General features: G+C 40.6%; 2 protein-coding genes and 1 long non-coding RNA gene across 5 annotated transcripts; 2 read left to right on the top strand and 1 right to left on the bottom strand.

Moving 5' to 3' along the window:
- Window positions 1–2443: 2443 nt before the first annotated feature.
- LOC143902682 (coiled-coil domain-containing protein 102A) lies at window positions 2444–6389 on the top strand. Of its 2 annotated transcripts, none has more exons than XM_077415794.1 (6): window positions 2444–2802; window positions 3295–4028; window positions 4108–4336; window positions 4488–4697; window positions 4783–5057; window positions 5142–6389. In XM_077415794.1, the coding sequence occupies exons 1-6, from the start codon at window positions 2698–2700 to the stop codon at window positions 5251–5253; spliced, it is 1665 nt and encodes a 554-aa protein (XP_077271920.1). In that variant the 5' UTR covers window positions 2444–2697; the 3' UTR covers window positions 5254–6389. The 2 variants fall into 2 exon arrangements, with proteins under 2 accessions (XP_077271920.1, XP_077271921.1); XM_077415795.1 differs by having other exon boundaries at window positions 4783–5079.
- Window positions 6390–6593: 204 nt separating this feature from the next.
- On the bottom strand, window positions 6594–14105 carry LOC143902681 (uncharacterized). The gene is made up of 5 exons (XM_077415793.1): window positions 13979–14105; window positions 11672–11770; window positions 11477–11608; window positions 10704–11091; window positions 6594–10429 (listed from the first exon to the last, which is right to left on the bottom strand). The coding sequence occupies exons 1-5, from the start codon at window positions 14042–14044 to the stop codon at window positions 6720–6722; spliced, it is 4395 nt and encodes a 1464-aa protein (XP_077271919.1). The 5' UTR covers window positions 14045–14105; the 3' UTR covers window positions 6594–6719.
- Window positions 12325–15857, top strand: LOC143902688 (uncharacterized). 2 transcript variants are annotated; one of them, XR_013258455.1, is made up of 5 exons: window positions 12325–12538; window positions 12765–12938; window positions 13223–13512; window positions 13852–14278; window positions 15716–15857. It is a non-coding gene; the product is annotated as an uncharacterized LOC143902688 (long non-coding RNA). The 2 variants fall into 2 exon arrangements; XR_013258456.1 differs by having other exon boundaries at window positions 12325–12592.
- Window positions 15858–16025: the final 168 nt, after the last annotated feature.

Raw genomic sequence — 16025 nt, 5'->3', positions numbered from 1 at the left:
TGTCTTGTATTATTATTAATTTACTTATCTAAGAGATAAATTTTCTTTTCTATTCTATGAGAAATCGCAATGCATTCAAAATAGTGCTTAGATAGAGCTCTATTAGAATACTGTCTAAACATATATAATTTCGAATACATTACGAATTCTTATGGAGTAGAAAAGTGATTTTTTTTGTATCTGAAGAAGAACTCAGAACTGGTGACGTAGGAAAGAACTCCTTTTGAACTCTTAAGAATTATTTTAGAACAGAAATGATACATGGGAAAAGAATACATTTTAAAAATCGGGTTTTTAAAGAGAATTCTTTTTCATTTCTCTGTGCTATCTGCGTGGTTATTGTTACTGTAGTGTGATTGTTGTAATTTACATGGCTCAGGGTAAATCCATCAAGACATCTCCCCAAACAATATTTTTTAAAGATAAACATATTCTTGATGAAATCGTAAACGTAGGACCAAAAACTGTCCCAGTAGCTCGCTTTTGGGGACGATCTGTCATTTGGCGCATTGACAATCTTATTGGTTTTTGTCGTTCCCTCGTAAAATTCTTCGTTACTTCTGTGTGGATTTGGATTACCCGGAGAAGTATATACGGGTCATCGAGGGTGTATACGGATGAATTCGGGTGCAGCCGATCTTTTTCTTCGGTTGTGTACCATCTGGAGAAATATGATTCTTATGAAATATTCAGTAACTTACATGATCAATTCGTGTACAAAGACACGACAAATATCAGCGTTATATAATTAACAAGAAAATAAGCTGTTTGTCAATAATACAGTGACGTACATATTTGTCGCATAAGACAAATTGTTAGGGGTTACATATAGGTGTTTCGAATTAAATATTACATTTAGAACAATCAAATTAAATCAAATTTAAACTTTCAATAAAATTATAGTAATAAATAAAATATTGCGAATGTTAAGTTAATGAAACATATATCATTTCATCAAATCAAGTAATAGAATAATGAGCATTCACCAAAGATTGAAAAGCGCGGCCTCTTCGCCCATATGGTATAGATAAATTGCTTTTTACGCCTCGATTCTTCCATTCTTTTACGCTTTATTGTATTGATTTGAGCGTTTGCTCGGAATTCTGAGCGTGCGTCGTCTAAACCGTTCAAGAATTCCAACGTCGTTCGAAATTTTAGGATAAAATTTTCGAAAACTCTATCTATACCAGGAAACATTTCAAATGGTGGTGTATATTTGTAATCCTTAAATCTTTCGTTTTTAACACTTATTCGAGTATGAGCGTTCAACCTATGCAAGTAAAATGGATCCCAAAAAGTATCATTGTTTTCCATTTATCTCCAGTGTTTATCGGTAAAGTGCTCTTGGGATCATTACTTGTGAAAAGTACATAATTAGGGATATAATAGATTAGATCCCCCCCTGATTGGAGCATTTAGTTGAAGTGTCGTTTTTCTTCTTGAACTGGATAAAGAAATTTTCCATTTTCCCTGCATTGCCCCAATCATTGTTCCTACCTCGGATAATTATATAAATAATTAAAATTATAATTTGGGAACGGTTTGTCATTTGTGCGTCATATGGCGCAACGACAATCTCATTGGTTGCCGATAATTTCTCGTTACTTCTGTATGGATTTTGCATATATATGTATAGGTAACGAAAGGTGGTTGAGATTGTACAGAATTTAAGTAGATGTTGCCGCCCCAGGTAGCACATAATATTAGTTTCATATACGTTTTTTGAACGTATACATAGTTTCATACAAAATAATCTTTACTAAAATTAAATGTTTTCATTACACATTTTTTAAGTTAAAATAATTAATATTATGTGTTAATATATAACTCAAAATAAAATGTATTAATATATATACACTTCGTAAGAGTTACATTAAATATATTACACGAAAAACTATATAAAATATTAACAAGTAATAATATTCAAAAAATGCTGGCCAATCAGCAGAGCTCGCCAAGAGCGCGAACCACGCAGGTCGCAGGCTCGCAGTGCTCGCACGGAGGCGATCGTTTGAGACAACTGAAGCGAGGGAACAAAATTCGTATCGCGAACAAGTTTCAGAGAGAAATAGAAAAGCCAGTTATATACAAGGTAAATTTTTATAAATATTTTTATTTCAAAATATAAGTTATATATATATATGTAATATATATATATATATATATATATATATATATATATATATATATGTATATATATATATATATATACATATTTATTTATAAATATAAACGCAAATGTAACGTATAGCGCATCGTCGATTTGCCAACTCCAGACTCGGGCGAGATACAAGTCATGCAGTAGGTCAGTACTGCAAATCTATATTTTACGTCACGTATATACGAGTATAAGTTCGGACACGAACCATCACGAACCATAGCACGGACACGAACCATGTGTGTACCGTTGTTACCGAGCTGTGGCTGGGCCGCTGGGGCGCTGGAACAGAATGATCCGGATCCGGATGGGATGGACCAAGGACCAAGGACCAAAGGACCAAGACTCTCAGGTTTCTCTCTGGTTGTTCAATCGAGTCCAATCGAGTCTGTCATTTAAACGGCGCGATCGAGAGAGGAACAATGCTTGACCGGCATTAAATCGGTGCCTGGAGGTACCGCGGAGGCAAGGAGCTACGTTTGGGAAGAGTTCGCCCGAGGGGACGGTCAGCGAAAACAAAGTTTTAGGTTACTTGCGTCATGGCACAGTCGACGACAAGCGGGACCTCCTCGCGACGATACATGCGGGAGCATGAGGTGCCGTCCTCGTCGCGTTACGCGGACAGCGAGTGGGAGTCCAAAGAGGTAGACATTCTGCAGACGCTGCAGACCAAATCAGTTATAAATGCCTGAACGTTATGTAGCTTTAGTCGCGTCCTATTCTTATTCATAACATCATGTTTACTTTTGTTTATGTCATGATTATGTCATAAGCGTATCGTATTATTATGTCACGTATTCAAGTCTGCGAAAAGTAGCAGCAAATGTATAATATCATACGAGCACTTTATTTCTCAGGGTGGTCACTTTGCACATGAGTAAACCTTTTTTTAGTGAATAAAGCGAAGTTACCTACCTACTGCCATTATTTACTATTTATTTTCCTCTATGGGCTAATTGGAACATTATTTAATACTTTACAATATTCAGATTTTTTAAATATTTAATCTTAATTTTGCCTTATATATATATTGATTGTAAATGGCATTTTCTGATGCCTTTGGCTGGCCATAGTATTGTTTTTTTTTACCAGTTACTTTGTCGATTAGTTGCTACATATGTTTTCTCATCAAACAGGCCTTACGACAGCGGGAGCTCGAGGAGGCAAGGGCGCGAGCGGCGCAGATGGAGAAGACGATGCGATGGTGGTCCGACTGTACTGCTAATTGGCGTGAGAAATGGAGCAAAGTTAGGAACGAGAGAAATGCGGCTAGAGACGAGGCAAAGGCTCTGAGGGCGAAATTGGAGATCGCTGTCAAAGATACCAATACTTTCAAGCACGAATCTCAAGAATTGGAACTGCAGAACGAACAGCTGAAGAAGGAGATGGAAAAGATACACGTGATACTCTTGAAACACGCCGGACAGTTCGACCAACAGATCTTTACCATTCTGGAATCAGATCCGCAATTGAGAGCTACCTTCGGGTTGGACGAGCAGCTAGAGTTTTATAATAACGTCGAAGCCAGCGAAGCGTTAGGTGCACAAAGGGATATGCTATCTTGTAAAAATTCGCATGAAGCATCGAATATCGCTTCGGGAGTTCACAATATTCTGCCAGAAAGGGATATCGAGGAGTACGTCTTGCAAGGTGCTGTGCCGAAGCACGCGGTAGAATTGTATAAGGAAAGTCCCAGTAACTCGCTAGATAAAAACGTCACAAAACTAGTCGCGGATAGTAATACCAAAAAGGATGGACTAGAGAAACAATCACCGTTAGATATGTATAATGAGGAGTGTGTAACTCAAAAAATGTCAACGTTGCAAATAAAGTTGGAGGAGGCAACGAAAACTATTTCTGTGGAAAGAGAGTAAGTCCTGCATGAATGTCAATCCACAAAACAAATTGATTACATCGCACATAAATTTATTTTACTTTTGTTCTGTAAGGGAAAACAATTCTCTGCACCGGACTGTGGAAAAATTGAAAGCCGAAGTTAAACAATTAAGGGAGCAATGTGAGGAATTATCTGAGAGTAGAGCCGATGCGATGAGAGAACTATCGGAGCTAAAAGAACGTTTTCAACTCGAACTTAGTGACGAACATATAGCAGATTTAATAGACAATACAAATAACGGAGAGAGCATGGACCGTCGTTTGACGGAATTGAGGACAGAAGTAAGTCATTTACATTATATAAATACTTGCAGTCACATTTATTTGTTTAAAAATAATTGAAAAAGTTAAGTTAATTGTTTACTTTTATTTACATTTATATATTATATCATGTGTAGATGTGTTTTTACATTTTTAAATTTCAAAATTTTAGCTGGAGAAACTTCAAACTGAAAATGCAGCAGAGTGGAGTAAAAGGGAGAGACTAGAAACTGAGAAGATTTCTTTGGAACGAGAGAACAAATTGCTCCGCTTAAAATTACACGAGCTGCAAGAGAGAATAGAATCGCGACGACCACGGCCGGTATCTACGGCCGACACAGATACGAGACAATTGCAGCATGAAATTCTAGTTCGCAACATGGTCCGTTCAATAATAATCTTATCAAATTAATAATGCTTCTTAAAATGATTGTTATTACTTTATCTCTCCCGTGCGATATTCGTAGGTATTACTTGAAGTGAAGCAATATCAGGCGGCACTGAAACAATCCTTGGCAGAGAAAACAACGGAGTTATCGCACGCGATGAGACGGTCCGAGCAATACGAGGCGGAGGTGAAGCGAGTGAGAGCGAGAGTCGAGGAGTTGAAGAAAGAGTTGGCCGCTGCTCAGGATGAAGTTGACGCTGCTACGAACAGCGCACGAAAACTGCAACGAACCAACGAGAATCTTATGGAGCAATTGGAATCTGCAAACGTACAACTGGAACATTTTAGAAATAGGTAAAAGCAGGATAATCAGTCGGTATGTATAGCTCATATTCACGAGCTTCTACATTAGAACTTCAAAAATATACTTTATTACAGTAACAACGAGACGCACGAAATTTCAACGGATGCTGAAGTAGACGGGACTGGCAAGCAAAAATTTCAAGCCAACAATTCCAGTGAATACACTGAAGGTACGTTACTAATATAGCCGTCGCTTTCGAATCGATAAAACAATAATTGGACGAAATCACAGTCTACGATCGGTAAAAAGCCTAGTATTCGCTTGTGCCGATAGCGATGAAGTGTTTAAGTCAGATAGCGAAGATGCAAATGGATAGGTGATCTCGTAGTGGGCCTAAAGCACGGAACAAGTACTTGACAACAGTTTTTTTTTCCTTTTCTCTTGTTAATCTTTGACTCTGCGCTGAATCAATTGTACGTATCGAATAACTATCATGAGCTACGCGCCTACTATGTTTAACAATGAACACGTCAATACTTCTAGAAACATACATGTAAATATATATTGCGTCATATTATTTATGTGTCATAATCGATAACGTACAATTTTAATTATCTATTGAACAATATGAATGATGGATCACCTGCAGTATTTGCTGTTCAATAGTTACTCAGTCGTGACAGAGAGATCATGCTTATTTTTATCATTGTTTTCTGTAAATAATCATTTCATTGTTGCTCATATTCATTTTTCTACTTTTGTAAATTATGAACTAAGTATCTTTCCTCTTTTCATTTGTCATCTCAATGTGCATTTTGTATACAGTTTACATTCCGCATTATTTTCTTTTGTAAGTTTCTTTTTTTTTTTAAATTAATGTAAAGATATTGTATATATATATAAACATACATATATACATGTTCGCGAAATATATGTGTAATGAAACATTTTGTTTCGTCATGTATTTTTCGTCTCGCAAAAGACTGCCGAAATCGAGTAGCGAGATACAGTATGTACAAGATACGATACCTGATATTTATAACTGAACATTTTATGTCAATACCGAAAATCTATGTAGTATAAATTGAAGCAATACTCTATTTGCATGTATATCCGCGGGTGCATGTCGCAGATATGCCGAGTTGTAGATAAAATCTAAACTTTTATACAATACAATCACTTATGTCAAATTGAGAAAATTATCGTGAATTATATTTCTTAACCAATGAGAAGAAGACGAAAAAAGATTTTTTTTTTTTTAATTAAAATGTATATTTTATTGATAAAATTTAATAAATAGCAGCGAGATGTAACATGTTCACCATGCTATACAGTCAATTTGGAAGTACCTCAATAAAGAAATTGTAGTATTGTACACGTAATATTTATGCCGTCCAACTTTCAATCCTGTGGATTCCCCGAAAGATTATAGTCTTTATTTACTAATCCATAGGAACGAATGTTTTCTATTGTATTTGTTTTACTTCTACATTTATTTTACTTGTTGAGAGCTGCTGAAGAGGGAATGTACTACTCGAATTCATGATAGAGTGAGTTACAATGTCGACGCGCACGAAAGCAATTAGTCAAATACGACCTAATCTACGACCTAAGCGAGTCACGTAAATTCCACTGTACTATACAACGAAGTGAAAAATGCAGGATGCTTTAGAGAAATAATTGTCGTTGCATCCAATATATATTTTGATGATTCAACACCTCATAGGCCTGCCATCGGGATACGTCGGCACTTTCGGCTTGCAGATTTTTGTCCTACCGTTGGAACCGTACACGACGTTGCAGGAGAACGTGAAATATCCACAGGTGGAACTCTTTGTGTAATATCGATGCTCGTACTTTCTCGGTTCATTGTTACCGTTCATCTTGCCAGCGAAACTGTTGGTTACGGTGTAATAACTCGGCTTCGCCGCTATCGCCGGGGTAGGTCTCGTGTGCTTATCGGAAGACGTGTTTTGATTAACGGGAGATCCTTGGCTCTTCGACGTATGTCGACCGACGTAACGCTCGTAATTTGTCTGAAGCGATCTAGTCTCCGTGGGCGGTGACCTGGTATTGTTGAAGTCCTTTGGTACCAAAGATACGGTCTGCGACTGGGACTTGCCGTCGCCTTGAGCAACGGTCTCTGTGCCGGAGGTCGACATCACTCGGCCACGGAAACCAGGCGGGATGGTGTATCCTGACACGGATTGTCCCGGTTGCAGAGTATCACCCGTTCGCGGGACGTTTGAGTCTTGGCTAACGTGAACGTTGTATTGATTCCCCTTAGCGACCTGCATCGTCTGCGACTGACTGCGACTTTGCTGCTGAAAGGTCTTATCGAGTTTCTGATGATTCGGGCTCGGACCCGGAAAAGTTCCCGAGAACTTCTCTTTGATTGTCAACCTTGAACCCGCTGTCGTAGGATAATCGTCCTCATCCGCGTAGTCGTCGTCGTATTCGTCGTACGTCGTGTCGTCCGTTCGCGGTTTCTCGGTAGCTAGCACCTTCTTGTCGGCAGCGTCGTCCAGATTGTTCTTGGAAGCCAGGACGACGGTCTGCCTCGAGGTTGAACTGCTTTGCAAACCTTGCTCGCGATTCTGCTTGTTTTCGTCCGGTTTGTTGTCGTAATTCGAACTTGTCGACGGACTCGATTGTGCTGCGTTGTCAACATTCGTCGGTCGCTTCAAAGGAGGAGACTGTTTGAAGGGCTTGAAGAGTTCGGTGTCGGTGAAGTTGAAAGGCTTTCGCGAAGATGCAGCACCGGATCCGGAACCGGCTTGCGCTGCGCCGTTGTACGTGATCCCATATTGGAAGGAACCTTGCAGCTGCGACTGGGACTGACCTCGATGAGTGCCACTCTGAGCCGACGCCGTTCCGCTACCGCGAAATGGCCTCGCATGTTTCTCCACCTTTTCATCGTCGTCCTTCAAGTACGGCTGGAACCCGATCTGCGCTTGGCTGAAAGTATTGCCTTCACCATTGGCCTGAGCATCCGCCATTCCGCCCTTGGAGCTTGCTTGCACTTGCGAATTGGTACCATGGTTCCAGCCGGTGCTCTGAGCACCTGTCGAGGTAGCTCCGGAGTCGGAATCCAATTGAACCTGCGTCTGACTCTTTCCGTAACCGGCGACGCCTTGCGCATTGCTGGTAGCTCCTTCTTTACCGCCACTGACCTCGGCTTGAGCACTCTTGTTGGCGTCGCTGGTGCCAGCCTGGGCCGAGAAGGTGCCGGAACCGCTGTAGGTTCCTGTGACTTGCGACTGAGCTGTGCCCGATCCGTATTTACCCTGAGCCGAGGCGCTTGCTTGAGTGCCTGAGTTCACCTGCTGTTGTACGGAACTCGACGCCTGTGACTCGGCACCGTCATCCGCCACACCCGCCGGTCTAGCTGGTCCGCCAGTTTGTATGTATTGCGAAGCTTCACCAGGACCTGCAGTTCCAACCATTCCCGGATAACCATTTCCTGGATATTGACGACCATCTCCTCCTTGACCACTGATTCCGCCTGGAAGCTGACCAGGATACTGCCCAGTGACACCAGTCCCTCCTGTTGTGCCTGGTGGATACTGAACACCTCCTGTTCCTGGAATTCCGATACCCGTGCCTGGATATTGTCCACCTGGATAAGTTGGCACTTGGCCACCTGGGTAGATTACTTGACCAGGATATAAGGTACCTCCGGGAGGAATAATTTGTTGTGCACCACCAGGATATGTACCTGGAATAGTTCCAGGGTATGTAACGCTTGGATACGTAACTTGAGTACCTGTTACAATGCCTGTTGTATCAGGAATTTTGCCAGGTTGAATAGTACCACTAGAACCTGGGTAAACCACTTGACCATTTGTTGGTTGGCCACCTGGATAAGTTATTACTTGTGTACCAGTGCCAGATGTTGAATCTGCAGTCGTACCAGGAACTTGACCTCCACTAGGTAAAGTGCCTGATGGAATACCTTGGGGATAGGATATAACAGTCTGCTGTCCACCACCAGGATGAACTCCTTGAGTTGTTGTTCCTCCTGGGACAACACTGCCAGGATATGTTCCGACACTCGTTCCTGGAATACCAGGTCGAACACCACCAGGATAGACTCCAGTTCCGGGATAAGTTTCCGTACCAGGAACTCCCGGATATGTCCCACTTGGTAAGCCTGTTCCAGGTGCGGTACCAACTGGGTAAGTTCCAACACCAGTGACAGTAGTGGAACCTGTTGCTACCGAAGTAGTTACGATGCCACCAGGAGGATAGATACCTTGTCCCGGTTGGACTCCAGGTTGCATACCTGGGTACGTCCCAACACCACCAGGTAAGACTCCTCCAAGCTGGATGGGATATGGTCCACGATCTCCTGTGATTATAGTTCCAGGTGGATATGTTCTATCACCTCCTGGTATCACAGTACCAGGTTGAATACCACCAGGATATGTCCCGTCAGCCCTTGGTATCACAGTACCAGGTTGAATACCACCAGGATACGTCCCGTCAGCTCCTGGTATCACAGTTCCAGGATGGACACCTCCAGGATATCTCCCGTCAACTCCTGGTGTCACAGTTCCAGGACGGATACCTCCAGGATACGTTCCATCAGTTCCTGGTATCACGGTTCCAGGACGGATACCTCCAGGATACGTCCCGTCAGCTCTTGATGTTACAGTTCCAGGACGGATATCTCCAGGATACGATCCATCAACTTCTGGTGTTACAGTTCCAGGCCGAACACCTCCAGGATATGTCCCATCAGCTCCTAGTGTCACAGTTCCAGGACGAACACCTCCAGGATACATTCCATCAGCTCCTGGTGTCACAATTCCAGGACGGACACCTCCAGGATACGTTCCATCAGCTCCTGGTGTCACAACTCCAGGACGAACACCTCCAGGATACCTTCCGTTAGCTCCTGGTGCCACAGTTCCAGGACGGACACCTCCAGGATACATTCCGTCAACTCCTGGTGTCATAATTTCAGAATGGACACCTCCAGGATACGTTCCATCAGCTCCTGGTGTCACAACTCCAGGACGAACACCTCCAGGATACCTTCCGTTAGCTCCTGGTGCCACAGGTCCAGGACGGACACCTCCAGGATACGTTCCGTCAACTCCTGGTACCACAGTTCCAGGAGGAACACCTCCAGGATAAGTCCCTGGTCTTCCAGGGAGAATTCCAGGGTAGGTGCTAACTTCCCCAGGTACCACTCCAGTTGGATATGTAATTTGCCCGCCAGGGTAAGTTGTAACTCCAGGAATGATTCCTGTTCCAGGTTGTGTAATACCAGGTATTCCGGTACCTATCGGTGGAACTTGTACCTTATCCGGTTTCCCTTCAGGATATCCAACATATCCAGGATATCCAGGACAATCTTCGCAACCCGTGCCACCTGATGACATACTTTGCGCTTGACCCATACCGCGACTACCACCTGAAAAGAAGTATTAATACTTATACAAATAACTAAAGAAAGATAATTATCATAAAAATTTTTCTTTAACAAAAGTCTTATTTATACATTCAGCCATGATATCTCACAACTCCAATCTCGAATCATAGAAATTTAAGTATGTTGCAATAATTATATTTATTAATTTTATTTGTAATTTTTTTAACCACATTTTTTTAGTTTTTATTTTTTTTTTATCTTAAAAAAAATTATCTAATACAGTAGCACACAAAATAATCAAATGTCAAATACTTACTAACTACTGCGCGCGAAGATTGCTGAGTAGCTTCGGCTTCGGCCTTGCCCTCTTTTTTTTCATCGTTACCGAGATTCAGATATTGAGATTGCGTCTGTCCACGAAACTTCCCTCGAAACTGATTCGTTTGTCGACGTTGTCGAATTCGATCGACATTTTTGTTTGATTTTTCTCGTTGCTCAAGTTGAATCTGTCGTTTCGTTCGGGCTCTTAGCGGTGTTAGAACGATGTCAGCTACGCGTTTTGACGAAATATCATTTTCATCTACAGGGATTTCATTGAAGAAAGGATCGAGAGTACGCCCCGGCACAGGTCTCGTTGCTTGTAACAAAAGGATATTGCGTCCGTTGCAGAAATCAGCGATTCGACCCCCAGCAAGTCGCCACGCCTATTCAGAATATTAAATTCAGATGTTAATATATTTTTCTTCTGATACAACATACTTTATTGTTGTATTTTTACACGTAATTATTTGAGTAATATCTTATTTTTATTGTATAGTTCTTAAGCGTTTATGACAATATGATTACATAGAATACTTGTCAAGGGAACTATAAATTCAGATGATACACTTAATTTAAAGCTACATATTGTTCTTGACAATTTACTTGACAATAAATTTACAATTATTAGTAGGAAATAGCAGAAAACATAATTCTGATGTTTTTAAATATGCATATATAAAGATTTGTTAAAAGAAATGTATATATATAGACAACTATTATATTGTGATTTATAATAATTTCAACGTGCCATGTAACTTATTATATTACCTCCAGTTTCGTGAGGGCTGTCGACGCATAGAGTATCTTGGATTGCCGCTTCTTACGTGATACATTCTCACCCTGTTTTATATTTTCAAGATAGCAATCGTTCTCCTTTCTGCTCTTGTACGCAACGAATTGCTGTTTCGAAAGAATCAGTTTAAAATCGGCGTATTTCAATATTAAGACAACACAATCGCTTACCGTTACGTCGTCAGTGAAAGACCATTGTTTCTCTTCGTGATTATTTTCTACATCTCTCATCTCATACTCGTGAACAGATCGATCGAAACGCGTCTTTTCCTACAAATAATAATATTGAAGTGACGTTATAATATTGGAAATTATATAATAAAAATAAGAATATGTATTATATAATTATTTACAGTTTATATACCATTTAGAAATAATTAATATATAATGGTATGAACAATAATAATAAAATATTGTTAGAATAATATATGTATATATGTATATTAATCGTTGATACAAATTATAAATAATGTATACTATTATTGTATATTGATCTTATTTTATAACATCTCGAAATCTGTATCTGATTTTACATTTTACTTCTCTTTCCAGGACAATCCGATAAATGATTAGGTGAAAATTAGAATTTGCTTCCCCGAGATCCTCGAAAAATAATCGAGTTCGATTTTGCATTCTCTAGGACCTAGGATCTTCTAATTAATCTAATTCGAAGTCGGGGTAAATAAAATTAAAGATAAGTCATTTAAAATTAGTGCGCGGCAGGTTCTCCGACTTGGCGTATAAAATTCAAATTTGCAACTCGCTTCAGTTCGATTCTCCTCTCAATCGAGTATCGACTAGTATCAATCTCGTGAATCTCTCGTCTTGGAAAAGAACGACGCTGATTCGCTTGCCGCGGGAAGGCGGGAAGGCTATCACGATCGTTGCCTTTAATTGTACCTCGGCATTTTGATTGATCTCGAGGCTGTCACAAGCACAAGTGGTACCGTGTGGAAAACGGCACTGACGAAAGGGGGTGAAAAAAGTGTCGCGATCGAGAACGAGCCGAGGCGATCCGTAATCATCCGTTCTTATCTTGTGAGCTTTAACCTCCTAAATCTTTCTTCGAGCAATTGTCTTCTCTAGTCGCAGGCTAGTTACACTTATAGCTTATATAATGTTATTATACAGAACTTTCTTACGAATTTATATGGTCCAAAATTTAACCGCGTGAGCTATTTTGCCGGTCGGAGTTAATCGCCGACCACAAACCGAGTCTGTGTCGACAACGTATTCTGCAAAGTGTTTATGTTGTCTGCTTCAGATTTTATCGGCAGGAAGATCACAGATTTAATGCAGGGGATCCAGCATTAAATAGTATACAGAGTACAGCAAAGTTTGTCTACGAAAGTTGACGGCAGAAATCAAGAAGCAGACTCTGACGTACTTGCTACATTTGACGCTTATTGGGAGCAGATTTCATCGGAGACCTATACAGGTATATTTTGACAGCAAATTGGCGGCAGAAAACGAGCGAAAGGAAAACCAGCTGAAAATTAAACGATGTCAATGCGGACTCTATCAGTGAAATGCGAGTTTAATGCAGACACATTCAATGTCAATTTGTTAGCAATTTCTGATCGAATTGTTGTCAATCCGCTGGCATTGCTTACTGGAAAGTTAATCAAAGCCTGATCGAATTCATTGCGAATATTCATGTAAAAGCGCGTTTTCTTACGCGAATACAGTTGTAATTTAATTGTGGTCATTTTGAAATTGCAGTTTGTACACGACTCGGCTTGTTTTTGGACATATCGCGGAACGTATGAATGAACCGGCAAGTAGAGGGATACTCGGGAGATCGCGTTTCCACATTTATCGTCGCGGATAGATGATACACGTCGGCGATTTGCTGAATTTCATAACGCCGCGTGAACCACGGCGACGCGAAGTGTCCTAAATCGCAAGAAGGCGAGAGATAAGCGGCTATCTATTACTCCGAATTGATGAATAAGCGACTCACGCACACGCGGAAATCTAAACATCACCTTCTACAAATTTACGACGACCCGGTCAGTTTTTTACTGTCAGACAAAAACTTGAGTACTTTCTCCGGAAGTGTGCCTGTTAATCGTCCACAAAATCTTGCGCGTTAAAAGAGCGACACGCTAATAAAATGTAAATTAACAAACTGATGAGCTCGCTGATGAGTCCATTGATGAGAATAATTAAAGCTCACATGGAGCTTATGTAAGCCCCCAGATTATTAATCGGTCGTGTTTCACTTATTTATTGTAAAATCAAGAACATAAAGAATATTACTGTCGATTATTGACGCTAACAATTTTTATTCTATGTAGTGCAATTTTTTGTAAAATTCATTCATTGTTGGCGTGTATTGTTATTTACAGATACACAAAAGCGCGTCGATTCATAAACTTGATTCGATTTTTCAAACGCACTGCGGATCTTGCATCTCGATTGTTGAATGCGTGACAAAAAGTGGGGTGGTGAACGCGAGGGAAATGAAAAACTTACATGGTATCTCGCGAGTGTCGTGCTCGCGAGGAAGATCAGGACGATGACGATGAGGTACGGCCGCATGGTTCGAACCTTCTGTGAGATCTCCGCGATCCGACGTCTCGACAATGTTCCAACTCCGCTGGAATAGATTCCCACACCGACTCTACCTCGCTTCTTCCGCTGCGCCTCTTCTGCGGTCCCGTCGTGCGGTCGGTCCCACGAAGCGCCGCTTGGAATCGTAAAGGTTCATGTGTGGCTGTGAGGCGGGAGTAGGAATCGCGTGCTGAACGAAATTCCGGGAATGTGCGTCGTGATGTAAGTGCGTACAGACGCTCGTGTGTATCACGTTATCTCATTTAGTCTCGTCTTGTCGTCGCGGATCTCATTACCGAAAGATATGCGCCCATGGCCGTCATTGACTTAGAAAATACACCTTATGTTGCAGTTAAAAAGAAAGAAGACTCTTCATATCATTATCGTATTGCTTATTTAGACAGTAGTCAAAAACACCCCGTATAACTCGACAGATTTGAAATTTCCTTTAAGAAAATTTTTATCGCAATTTTATATGCATTACATGGCAATCTTTATTTATTATATTATATATATACGTATATATTTTATTTTATTATATATATTTTTCATAATAAATTATGTTCAGGGCTAAAACACAGATGAATAAACAAGCCTATGTTGCGTTATTGATAAAAATTACTTTATAATATTTAATTTATAACATTTGATCAAATACAAAAATTCTTTCGTTTCTATTCTAAATCCACGTAAATATTCATCAATTGCAAGCGACATTGAGTTAACTTGTCTTATCGAGTTAGTCACTTTCGCTTTCGTTGGCCTAATTACTGAAGTCCAATCTATTTGTTAAACACAGTTAGTCGCTGTTTATCCTACTACCAAGCGTAGCTAATGATCGCATGGTTCATCGACGCGATAATGAGTTCAATAAATTAAAAGGCAAAGCGAGAGAGTGTATTGAACGGAAAGCTTTATACGAACGCGCGCGTGTTGCAATTCGATATAGGCGTGGAATTAAATTATTTAATACAACTTTTATAATTTCTCATCGCGCAACAGAGATGAGGAAGAATTACAGGAATTGAAAAGTTGGACGGGAGAGGACAAAAAGTTAATTCAAACGTGTCTGAACGTGTACATGTATCGCTTCGTGTATTATTCTTTCGATAGACAAAACTTTTACAATTCGTAAAAAAAGATGTGGATAAATGTTTCGCATAGGCACTCCGGTGTACAAATAGCACGTATAATACAACGGTTGTAATAAATCGTTATCTAAAAAAACGACTACGTCCAACGTCTCTCCTTAATTCACGCGCGCAACTAAAATCTAATACGTAAAAGTGGGAATGCTATTTACAACATGTGGTCAACGCGACTACGTGCTTAATCGCTAGATCGGGATCCCTATTCTCGTCCATGGGCGATCTATCGAATGACTAGGACGCACGTGTGTCCGAATCGCTCGTCAATTTATTACAATTATTACGACTCGAGCGGATTCCTCGGCGAATCGCGGCGGTCAATCTTGTAATACGCTAAAACATTGTTACACCTACACGAAATCTTTATTATAACCGTCGCCGCTCGCATAATCCGCGTGATCTTGCCGTCCGTTCAATCCTTGAAAAAGGGGATATTTAATATCGTCAATCGAAGAGAGAGATAACGTTCATCGCGACGATGAATTAAAAGCAAGTTTTTCCATGACGGCAGATTGCGTTCACGATGGCGAAACGGATTCGACTAGTTCGACACTCTGACCGGACACCAATCTCTGGCACCGCAAACAAACGTAAGAAGAAGGCTTATTTATCGCCGCTATGATTAAATTCGCTGCTGGAGAACGCTACTGGCAGCCTACAGTACGGCTCTGAACGATGCGCTCGGCTGGATAACGTTCGTTGGACGTTACACACACGATATTCTAATTGTATAGATTTAATACAGCAAAATTCATCACATAACAGGTGGGTACACTAGTAAACGACCACTGGGTCTAAACACTTATCTCTATGATATGAAA

Source organism: Temnothorax americanus, unplaced genomic scaffold (genome assembly GCF_048541705.1).
Source record: "Temnothorax americanus isolate GAGA-0224 unplaced genomic scaffold, ASM4854170v1 Scaffold4, whole genome shotgun sequence".
In the NCBI taxonomy this organism is placed as follows: domain Eukaryota; kingdom Metazoa; phylum Arthropoda; class Insecta; order Hymenoptera; family Formicidae; genus Temnothorax; species Temnothorax americanus.
This window is presented reverse-complemented; position numbering and strand designations above follow the sequence as displayed.